This window comes from Dromiciops gliroides, chromosome 5 (assembly GCF_019393635.1).
Source record: "Dromiciops gliroides isolate mDroGli1 chromosome 5, mDroGli1.pri, whole genome shotgun sequence".
Taxonomy (NCBI): domain Eukaryota; kingdom Metazoa; phylum Chordata; class Mammalia; order Microbiotheria; family Microbiotheriidae; genus Dromiciops; species Dromiciops gliroides.
The window spans coordinates 243,897,451-243,909,796 of record NC_057865.1 but is presented as its reverse complement, the minus strand read 5'-3'; the positions used below and the strand labels follow the sequence as shown (position 1 = coordinate 243,909,796).

At 38.4% G+C, this 12,346-nt stretch overlaps 1 protein-coding gene across 1 annotated transcript in view; it reads right to left on the bottom strand.

The window, feature by feature from the left end:
* Window positions 1–12,346, bottom strand: part of LGR5 (leucine rich repeat containing G protein-coupled receptor 5) — a 201,858-nt gene that overhangs the window by 34,577 nt on the left and 154,935 nt on the right. Inside the window, exons 5-7 of the mRNA XM_043967129.1 lie at window positions 11,691–11,906; window positions 9,480–9,551; window positions 1,281–1,349 (exon numbers count right to left, since the gene is read on the bottom strand). Coding sequence (XP_043823064.1) covers window positions 1,281–1,349; window positions 9,480–9,551; window positions 11,691–11,906 — 357 coding nt within the window. The remainder of the gene's footprint in view (window positions 1–1,280; window positions 1,350–9,479; window positions 9,552–11,690; window positions 11,907–12,346) is intronic.

Here is a 12,346-nt window from a genome sequence, read left to right as displayed (position 1 = left end):
ATGACTAAATGCTGTCATCCACCACGTAGGCAGACCAAGAATGCAACAGTACATTTTATGTGAAAACACAATTCACTGCTGGAGAAAGAAAGTAAACACCTTTGGTTTACAAATAAGACATTAAGCAAGAAAAGTCTTTGAGAAGACAACTGGTATTTTGTTTTTTGTTTTTTTGTGGGGTTTTTTTTGGTCAATCAGGCGGGGATCATTTCTTTCTGATCTCATTGGAAGCTGGAAAAAGAAGAAACTGATCGAAGTTATGGTATAAATGTAGGGTGGCTTTCAGGAGGGATTTCCTGACAGAGAGGAATAAACTTCAGAAGGAAAGAAGATTCTACCACCCCCAGAGGTTTGTAATAACATCACTTCTCATTTGTTTGGGACAAATTAAGCCCAAAGGCAGAGGGATGGAGTAAATAGCATCTTCGGGTCCTTTGAAAATCTCTGGCTAAATAATTTGTGTGGAAAATCTACAGTTTCCCAGCCCACAAATGATAGTCACTTCCCAGATTAAAGTTAAGAATTTAAGAGAGCCACATATGGGATTTACTGGTGCTGACCCTCTAGGGTTTTTCTTATTATTGTTTACTCTCTGCCCCCTCCCTTCCATACATATGTGTATATATACACACACACAATATATATATGTATATATAATATACATACAAATAATATATACAATATATATTATATACACACATAAATTTAATTTCTCTCAGGGCCAGAAATATAAAGCTCTATGTATATATATCTTACTGTATAAAAACATTTTAAATATTGAGTATTTTTATTTTTCATTATAGAGAAAGATTAGTTTAATTATAGAATAGAACTTAAAAAGAAAGCTATTAGTTGGCTTTGTTTTTGGGAAGATATGGTCTTTTCCTATTGAAAGGTGGCATTTGGAGATACAACTTAGTTGGGCATAAATTTAGCCATGAGATTGTTCTCCAAGTTGCTTAGTTGCTTTCAATATTTACCATCACTGTCATCACCACTGTTGCAAGAGAAATATGTCAAGTGCATAGAGTGAGATAGTAGAACTTAGGAAAACAAAAATTATGTTCTAGGGAAAGACATAATCAGTAGATGCTTTTTTCTCTTGCCCAATTATAGAAGGAAAAAATATATATACATATATATATAATTTGAAGTGTCTCTGTTTTTTTCCATATTTATGTAGTTACTGAATTTTCTAGGAATAGTTACAATATCATTAAATGAAAATCATTAATATTTTATAATGAATTCCCCTGATAAAGTTTGTGTCAAATACTTACAATTCTTTGAGACTTGAGAGTGTCCTGATTGCAGTGGGGAACTCATCTAGATTGTTGTAATTTAAATCTCTGCAAAAATAAACAGATCATATTTTTGACTTTCCACTTAGAAAATAATGTAGACTGTGCCTATCAAATAGAATTTTTTTGAGAACTGTATTGCATATTTTCATTAATGACAAAGATTTTTTTTACAACAGTTTTAATTGCAGTGAAATGAATTGATACAAGGTAATGCAATTGAAGACTTATTTATTGTTTCCAGATTTCCCCCAAAGCCCTCTTCTGATATCTCATTATGGTGTGGAGTTAGCTCTGAGTCAACAAAGGCTAGGGCAGGTTTGTATAAACAAAGAAGGCTTCAAGCATGGGCTAGAAACCAATCTATGCTTTTTGTCCAAGGACAAGCCTTGTTAAATATAGAGAGGCTAATCACCAATAGGTTAACTGTTGTGTAATGAATTCTTTTTGCCATGCTGATTCATGAAATAGATAAAAGCATTAAATGGTACTGAACCATGTATATCCCTTGCAACAATGGTAGTAAAAAGGAAGAAAAGGGGGCAGTAAGTACTAAGAATCATACAATTTTTGGATCATCTGTGAACATTCATTTAATTGTTGATACTTTTAAAGTAGACTACAGCATCTAATAATATGATATCCTATCAGAAGAACTGAACCACTTTCACACTGGGATTTTTTTCCTATGAATAAAACCAGAAGATAAAAATAAGTTATAGGTAAATTGAAGAATGGTTCATAAGTAAATAAAGGAGTTGTTGGAGGTGATTTATATATTATAGGCTCAGAAAGCATCAAGAAGTATCATCTCATGGAACATTTGTTCATCTTAAGTGAGGATAAACAGATCACCATGAAGATGCCTTCAACATCTGTATTGGGGTCCACTGAAGAGAATGAAGAAATATGGAATTCAACAGGATCTTCCAAATGAAGTCAAGAGAATTCTTAGTTGCTAACACCAGTAAGGTAGGAAGATGGTAAAAACTGTGTAAAAGAATATTTATTGATCAAGAAATGAAAAAGGCCATGGGCTTGTTGATTCCTGGGAAGCTTCATTCCTGTACATTATGAATCCTTTCTCCTTTTTTACATTATTTTTTCCCTCAATTACACATAAATGAAAATTTTTAATATTCATTTTTTAAAAATTTGAGTTCCAAATTCCCTCCCTTTCTCCATCCCTTCCACTATCCCTGAGAAGACACGAAATTTGATATAGATTTTACAGGTGCAGTCATGCAAATCATTGTGCATGTAAGATACATACAGAATAGATGGAAGTAAACCTTAGAGAGGAAAACACTAGGAACTTAGGGTACTAGGAATAGACTCCTGAGAAATGTGATGCTTAAGCTGAGTCTTGAAGGAAGCCAGGAATGCTAAGAGGCAGAGGTGAGGAGGGAGAACATCCTAAGCACAGGAACAGCTACTACAAGGTCATGGATGTGGGAGATGGAATGTCTTCTGTGTGAGCAATGGCAAGTATGCCACTGTCACTGGAGGGTATGGAGAACAGTATAAGGATACTGGAAAGGTAGGAAGGCAGCAGGTTATGAAGAGTTTTATATGGCCAACAAAGGGTTTATATTTGATCCTGGTAGTAATAACTATTGGCGTTTATTGAGTAGTGGGAATGACATGGTCAGATTTATGCTTTAGAAAATCACTTTGGCAGCTTTGTGGAGGATGGGGAATGACATCAGGCAAGGAAGCTATTGTAAAAATCCCAGAGGAGAAATGACAAGGATAAGAACTAGGGTAGAGGTTGTGTGAATAGGGAAAAGAGAACATATCTGAAAGATGTTGGGAAGGTAAAAATGACAAAACTCAGCAACTGATTGTAAATGTGGGGTCAATGACATTGAGGAGTTGAGGGGACTCTGAGGTTGCAAATATGGTAGACTAGGGGGATAGTGGGGTCCTCTACAGTGACAGGGAAGTTCTCGAGATCAATTGCTTTGGAAGAAAGGATTAACTTTTTTTGGACATGTTGATTTTCAGATGCTTATGGGACATGCAGTTTGAAATATCTAATGGGCATTTGGCAATTCTGGACAAGAGCTCAGGACAGAGATAAGAACTGGATAAATAGAGCTGGGAATCATCTATAAAGAGATGATAATCTAACTTGTGGGAGCTGATGAAATCGCCAAGTAAGGGAGTATAGAAAACAGAAGAGGGCCTAGGACAGAACCTTGGAGAACATCCAGTCATTAACTGACATGAATGAAGATCTCACAAGGGAGACTGAGAATGAGGTAGGAGAATCAAGACAGAGAAGTGTCACAAAAATCCTGAGAAGAGAGAGTGTTCAGTAGAAGAAGGTGGTCAATAGTGTCAAAAACCGCAGAGAGGTCAAGAAGGATAAGAACTGAGAAAAGGCAATTTAGATATAATTGAAAATTCCAGGGAAATTAATTTAGATTGAGGAGATTGGAATCCAGTTGCAGAAGGTTTTGATAACAGTGAGGGGGGGGGGTGCAGTTAGATGGCACAGTGGATAGAGCACTGGCCCTGGATTCAGGAGGACCTGAGTTCAAATCTGGCCTCAGACACTTAACACTTACTAGCTGTGTGACCCTGGGCAAGTCACTTAACCCCAATCGCCTCACCAAAAAAACCCCAAAACAAACAAACAAAAGGAAAAAAAAAGAAAACAGTGAGAGGAGAATACATGGAGGCACCGAATATAGTTTTTTCAAGGAGATAATCTGAAAAAGAGAGAAGTGATATTATGAAGATAGCTGGCAGGGATGATATATTGAGGGTTTTTAAAAGTAGGGAAGACTTAGGCATATTTTTAAGCCAGTAGATATAAAGAGACTGAAGATTATAGAGAGAATGGGGATGATAGTGGAAGTATCTGTTGGAGATGACAGGAGAGGATGGGATCAGTGGTATTATAGAAAGAGAAGGGTCACTTCATCAGATTTTTGCATTGGTTAAAATTTCCCATGGAGGGTAACAGGGTCTTTACTTTTGTACATCTCCCATTTTTGATGGTTAGCAGTTTGCTCTAAAAGCTTGTGTCACAACTGCTGTAATTTAATGCCCTTCATTCTTTTCATCTTTATCCTTCCTCCTCAGCCCTACCTCATTTAAACCCAATTCAGTGCAACTCATGACATCATCCTGATGTCACGGTCCTCTTCAAGAATGGAGGACAAACAACAATCCTTCCTTCTAAGTTAGTGTTGACTTTGCTCTAAGCAGTTGGTTCTGCTATACACAGGCAGATGATTTTTACATGATTAGATACTTTTGGATCAGAAACTATGGAAATCTTGATGAATCAGAACTCAGCAGGGCCCTAGGTTGGTTGGGAGGTGAGATCAGTGTTAACTGACAAAGCTAGGGCTGAGTCAGGAGACCCATTTGTTTGGATGCTATCTCTTTAAATCTCATAGGCATTTCTCACAGGATTTTGAGTTCATGTCTTCCTGTGAAAGAAATGAGTTTGTTTAGTTTGGAGAAGGCAAGACTGGAGGATGGGGGACAGCAAGGCTGTTTTCTAGTATTTGAAAGACTGTCATGAGGAAGAAGTGTTAGACTTCTGTTTGGTCACAGGTGGTAGAACTAAGAGCAATGGATAAAAATTTTAAAGAGGTGAATTTAGATTGAGTAAGGGCAAACTTGGGTAGCTAAGTAGTGTAGTGGATAGACTGCCAGGACTGGAGTCAGGAAGACCTGAGTTCAAATCTGGCCTCAGACACTTACTAGCTGTGTGACCCTGCACAAGTCACTTAACCCTGCTTCCCTCAGTTTCCTCATCTGTAAAATGAGTTGGAGAAGGAAATGGCAAATCAGTCCATTATTTTTGCCAAGAAAACCCCAAATGGGGTCATTAAAAGTGGGATATGACAGAAACAAATGAATAACAACAGCAACAAAAGGGGAAACTTCCCAATGATTAATTAGAGCTCTCCCCAGGTGGAGCTATCTAATAAGTGGAGAGACCATAGTTTTGAATCAGGAGCTTGCCTCAGAGTCAGGAAGACCTAGATTCATCATGTCACATGTCTGATACTGGTAGATGACCCTGGGAAAATAATTTAACTTCTCAGTATCACCAAGCAGCTCTGTGAGACTACAAAATGCAAAGTAGGTGCTGATTTTGGGACCCTCTTGGGCCTATCCAATGGAAACCTATTCCAGAATGTTTTGTTGGATTTCGATGCTTTTTGACCAACCATCAAGCCTCTTCATGGCCTGCCTATTTCATACTGGGCCTCCTGTATTCCTGATCTCATAACCATGGACTGTGATTCATGCTTAGAATCTGGCTTCTGAATTTTTCTTGAGGATGAACTGACTAACTTTTATAGCAGTTGGAGTTTCTGCCTTTAAGAGGAATGTCCATCATACTATTGTGCTGTAAGAAACGATGAGCAGGAGGAGTTCAAAGAAACCTGGAAGGACTTGCATGATCTGATGATGAGTGAGATGAGCAGAACCAGGGGAACACTGTGCACAGTACCATCAACATTGTGTGCTGATCAACTGTGATAGACTAGATTCTTCTCACCAATCCAATGGTACAAGAAAGCTCCAAAGGACTCATGATGGAAAAGGCTCTCCAAATCCAGAGGGAAAAAAAAAAGAAACTGTGGAATATGGACGCTGATTGGACCATACTATCTCTTTTGTTTTTGGTGCTGTTGTTTTTCTTTTTTGAGGTTTTTCCTTCTTGCTCTGATTCTTCTTGTATAACATGACTAATGCAGAAAAAAAGGGGAATGTCCATCTCTGTCTTTGAGAAGTACACTTACTCCGAGATTTTTCTAGGAATACAACTAATGATTCAGGCCAAAAGCAATACATGGTCCTGAACCTGAAATGTAATGTTCAGTTACAAAAAGTTAGAACTGATGAGGCGATGAGTCAAAAAGTCCATGAAGATATTCTCAAGTAACAATATGTTCTATCCTTAGCATGGAGAGATGGCAGACCCAAACATTCCTACCTTCAATCTTGTCCTATTAGGCTATACTCTGAAGAGTTGTGATCTTCTCCACGTTGGAACTGCCTCTACAGGTGCAGATTATAACCCCATCAGCCAAACCATTTTTTTTCTTACTGTGTAATTCATGTCAACATCTTTTCATAAATTCTCCATAAAGGAGCATCTACTTATGTTATTGTGGGGGAGCAGAGTGGAGAGAGTCTTCCTCTTTTTTTTTATTTACACATTTTCAGGCTGTCCATTTGTCAAACTATGCTCTTGAAACACTATGTATGATTTTATTTTCTGGTTGTGCATACCTTTTATGATATCTTTTCCATCACTCCTGACACCCAAGTCATCATTTGTAACATACTTCAGTTTTCCTTTTATGCCTATAATCTATCATTCTATTCATTGCCCTTTGGCAATGGGAAGATTTGGCAGTGATCATTGGAGAAAGATATTCTCAGGCTTTCCACAATTTAACATGCTTTCCAGACTTAATATACCTTTCTTCTATACTTTGATAAAAGAAGAATAATTGTCTCTTAGTTTTTGAGAATGGCAGATTTCCCAGATGACTCAGGAAAGCCTTTTGGTCAGCTAATCAGATGTGGTTGGATGTTCCTCTGTAGAGAAGAATTGCTAGTTAATTTACAAAGCAAGCTAATCTGACTGAGTCCAACATAAATCACAATTCACATTTGTCTGGTACAAACCATCACTAAGCCACATGGCAGGCAGGAAATAATGTTGGTTGTAGACATAAATTTCCTTCCTGTTGGTAAATCCCTCCAGATGCTATGTTTTGATTAAATGAGGCTTGGGCCCTTATAAATTACTTGATTTCCAGTAGGGGGGAGGAAGGAAGTAGTACTTTGGATGAACCAAAACCCTGATTAACATATCTTCTACAGACTTATAAAAAAAATTCTTGCACAAACTTGATATGAAGGGAAGGGGAAGAGAAAGGGACACACATGTATTAAGTATCTACTATATATCAGACACTATGCTAAGTACTTTATAAGAATCATTATATTTTATATTATAATAAATATTATCATCATGAAGCCCTAAATTTTCCAGACAGGTCATCATAGACCCTCACCTAGTTCTTTGTGAGTAAAGAACAAAGAGGATGAAATAGTGGGGATCACTCCTGAAAATTAAATTGCTTGTACTCTCTTTAATGAAACCAGAGCTTCTGAATTTGCCTCTGAAGTACAGGAACTAGAGTATTCATTTATGATTGCCAAGATTCCTAGCACTTCCTTGGGGGAATTAGTAGGCCGTTCTAATTATTCCCAAAGTATGATGGTTCCACCCTCATTCTATACATTGCTTGCCTATTCTCTTGGTGCCTGAGAGGAATCCCTTGTGTGATTCTGTAAAATGGACCATTACTCGTTCCCACTGTCCATAAAAGCAGCCAACTTGAATAGCATTTGTGAGCTAGGCACTTTTCCCCTAGCTTTTGTGTTGAATTAGCCGTGTATATGGGTAATGGATCCCAAAGTGATGATGGAAGGTTTTCCTTCTATCCGTTTGTAACTTGAACCAACAATGTAGACCAGGGGCATCTAAACCAGTTAGTCTTGAAGTCTAGACTTCACTTGCCAATTGTCAATCTTCCTTTTTGGCTTGTTTTGCAAATGGATTTTGGGAAGTTGCTGTGCCCAGAAACTACAAACACATTCTCCTTCCCTGCCCACTTGAGCACCTAATGGTTGATACTTCATCAGCTACCACTTATCTTAAGTATTTGGGAAAAATTAAAAAGGAAGCTCTTCCTGCCCTCCCATGTAGGACTACAGGTGCGTAAGATAAGCTACTCTAACACCCAAAGGGACCAACAGTTTTAATATTACTTTACAAATGTGCATATTAAAGCCAGTCAATTCCATCTCTATAGTCCATAAATATTTATTTTGTGTTAAGACAAATTATAAGAGGTAGAATGGCTAGCAGGCCAGCCTTGGAGTCATAAAAACTTGGGTTTGAGTCATACCTTTGACACATACTGGGTATGTGACATGGGGTAAGTCAGCACCCCAAGCAAATCCTTAAGATTAGCAATCACAGGTGAGTTGCTGAACTGCATTGGTGGAGGATGTTTTCACATGCAGGGTTCCACACACAGATGTCTTTACCAAAAAAAGCCAAGTCTCCTACATTCTAATGAAGACCCCAAGTCTCTGGCAGATGGTGACACCCAAGGGATACAATTTTCAAACCTTGTCTAGGGTGCACAAATGCTCTATCTCAATTTTACTTCTCAAAAGGTTAGGGACCCTCAGCATAGATGATTGGGTGAACAGGGCTGGTACCTTTATCACTATGTTGGTTAGTCTGGAGCTAGCTTGGAAGCCAGTGGCTCTCTGATTTGGGATTATCAGCCTCCCTACTGTATCAATACCTTTTTTTTTTTGGCAGGACAATGAGGGTTAAGTGACTTGCCCAGGGTCACACAGCTAGTAAGTGTCAAGTGTCTGAGGCCAGATTTGAACCCAGGTCCTCCTGAATCCAGGGCCGGTTCTTTATCCACTGTGCCACCTAGCTGCCTCCCTCCCTACTGTATCAAAAGATATAACGGATACAAAACTCTTTGTAAATTGTTCTTTGTTCCAGCCATTATTTTATTACTATTACTATTTTGTGATCGACCCCTGATACAAAGGTCATAACTGAGTTTCCATACTTAATTCGTTTGAACTGTCTCTTAATTTGGATCCTAAACTCCTCAGTGTGACTTCTTGGCTATTACTGGTTTTCTTTGAGACGTCTGTGGACGATGTTTTCTGCTCTCCTTTCTTCCCTTATAAAGGGAGATCTGAACTGAGAAATAATAAACCTGAGGGGTGACACTGAATTGATCCCTTCAAATAAATGTTTTTCTTCTCAGACTGATTTCCACAGCACAGTGCTTGGCACACAGTCAGCACTTTCATAAATGTTTACGGACCAAGCGATTCAGAATGTGTCTTGCTTTGCTAATGACACGTTCTCTAATAAGTTGATGATTTTCCAGATTAAATGATTGGTCTTCTAATTCTCAGTTTTATTTTTTCTTAGAAATAAGAATGTGTGTGTGTGTGTATGTTATAGCCTTTGTAAACAACACACTCATGGCCAAAAAAAGCACGTTTTGGTTTTAAAGTAGTTTTGATTCTTCAGAATATTAATGAAAACACTGAAAAAGGGAAACAATTAAGAGGTCAACTCACAAAGTCTCTAGGCTGTGGAGCCCATCAAAGCATTTCTTTCCCAGGGAGTAGATCTTATTGTTATGGAGATGTCTGTAGAAGAACATTAAGGACACAGTCAGGGGAGCACATTGAACGCAGTGGACTTAGGCCAAACATTTTGATTGGTAAAATCAAAAGAAAACACATACAAATAATGCTTTGGAAAAAAAAAAAGCCAGAGGGAGGGCCTGTATTTTTCCTTTCACTGATTCTGTGCCTTGGCTTTAAATTTAATAGGTAGACATTGATTTCTTTTGCATTGGAAGGTCAGAAAATACATAATGGTAGGACACAGGAATGGTACAGGTCAACTCAAAATCCTATTAGTTTGCTTGGGCCCCACAAAGCAGAGAGCGTGGTTTTGGGAAGGAGGATTCCGAGGATTTGCCTTGACTTGATGGCTTCCTTGTCATTGTTATATCCAAATTCTTTGAAGACAGGGCCTGAAGGGGAGTAGGGTAATTTCTGGAAGTCCTAGGTTTACTAATTAGGTCTATGTTAAAACTGAAGGCTTTCACTACATACTCAGGAGGGTATTTATTCAGTAACACATTCCTATATCAATATCAAGTGACAGTGTACAGATTAGATTTATCGTCCAAAGAGATCAGCTCCCTTAGTGTTATGGAAGTGTGGAATAACCACATATTAGTTCAGTGGATCAAATCACCATGCTAAAGAAGTCATAGACTGGGTCCCTATGGAGACCACTTAATATGCTTTCATTCCATGGTGAAACATTAAACTCCTAACATGAATTTTGGAAACTGGTCATGAGGTGAACTGTGTAGAAAAGTATGGAAAGATACATATCAATCTATTACCACCACTGGAATTCATGTCCTACCAATCAATCAATCAATCAATGAGTCAAGTACCTACTATGTGTTAGGTACTATACTAGGCATTGAGGATACAAATACAAAGAATGAAGCAATTCCTACCTTCAAGGAATGCTGAGCTGCTACCATTTTTCTATTTGAAGGACAGCATATTAGGTTTAAATGAAGCCCTATGTGTAAAGCACTTTGCAATCATTATTGGGATTAGCATGAGAAATTGCATTATAAACAATTACCATGGACTGCTTATCCTACGAGACTGTGGTTCATTTTCTAAAAAATTTATTAGTACTTCATGCGAGATCCACCAACTCCTATTTCCCTGAACCAGTATTCATTCTGCATAGCCCCTTAAGAGCATGGGAGTATTGCCTGGGGGTGGGGAATATGGTGTTTTTAAGCTTTTGTATCTTCAGGGCCTAGCACAGTGCCGGCACATAGTAGGCACTTTATAAATGCTCGTTGTCTCAGCCTGACTTGACTCAGAGCTATCACTAGCAATTCTGGTGTCAGGGCAAGCAGCAAGGAATGACCCTCAAATCACTTTTCAAAGACCAATCTAGTTAAGGGAAGGGGTGTAGAATAAAAACCCTGGGATAGTATTGCTATACTAGGGTAGGGGATGGAAAGAGCAGAGCCAGGACAGGCCGGAGGCACTAATAGGTTGGGATTGCTAAGGAGTGGGTGATGGTAGGGGCCAGGTAGAAGGAAGCAAAGATACAATCTCATTTGATTCTTACAACAATCCTGTGAAGTAAGTGTCATTCTTATCCTTATTTTATAGTTGAGGAAACAGACAGAGGTTAAGTGACTTGCCCAAGGTCATACACCTAGTCAGTGTCTGAAGCTAGATTTGAATCCAGGTCTTCCTAACTCCTGGCCTAGTGCTCTATCCTTTGTGCCACCCAGATGTCTAATCTGACCTAATTTATGCCATCTCAGTGGGCTGAGGGCAAGTCCCTGTGGCCCACTTCAGTTACTCCTCTGATAATCACTGTCTATATAGCTCCTAACTGTAAGACCATTTATTTTTATAATTGCTATTTGAGAAAAGGTTCAATTAAATAAGAAAATAAATCTACAACTCTTGGGCAAAAAGACCTTTCAAATAGTACAAGAACATCAAACATAGTATGTACTCACATATTTGATTGATTTATTGATTGATTAATAAGTAAAAGGAATTTGGATTTTTGTTATAAATTGTGACCAAAAATGAATATTAAATAAACAGATCATTTATAAACTACTCCATGGTATGTGCATGTTTTGCAATTAGGAGGGGGAATGTCACAACTTTAAAAATTCCTGATCAAAATACTAGAGTTTTAAATTCAGTAAAACTTACAGTACTACCAAGCTGGAGAGGTTTCCAAAAGCATAGTCTGGTATGTGGTGTATTTTGTTCAGAGCTAAGGTCATGGCTTGCAATGCTGATAAACTCCTAAAAGCCTGGACAGGAATTTCAGTCAAAGAGTTGTCATCTAGCCACAGATGTCTCAGGGAGACCAGGCCATCAAAGCAGTTGGGTGGGACGTAGTTGATTTGATTGGCATCCAAACGCCTTTGGAAAAAAAAAAAGAAAGCACAATGTTAGTATAAACATGGCAACAAACTTATTCAAGACATGGTAATGGACTAATGACCTGAATGTGTGTGAAATCTAGAGTATTTCCTTCCTCTCTTACCCCCTCATCTACTCAACAAGATGAACTCTTAGGTCTCTACCAGCTAAAAAATTCAGATTCTAGGAACCTCTTCAGGTCTTGGACTACCAGTCAAGTTGGATCTGAAGTTCAGGTTGGTCTTTTTTTTTTTTTTTAAACGGGGCAATGGGGGTTAAGTGACTTGCCCACAGTCACACAGCTAGCAAGTGTCAAGTGTCTGAGGCCGGATTTGAACTCAGGTACTCCTGAATCCAGGGCCAGCGCTTTAACCACTGTGCCATCTAGCTGCCCAGGTTGGTCTTCTTTTAGTGTCATTCAGTTGGTATGCTTTTCACTG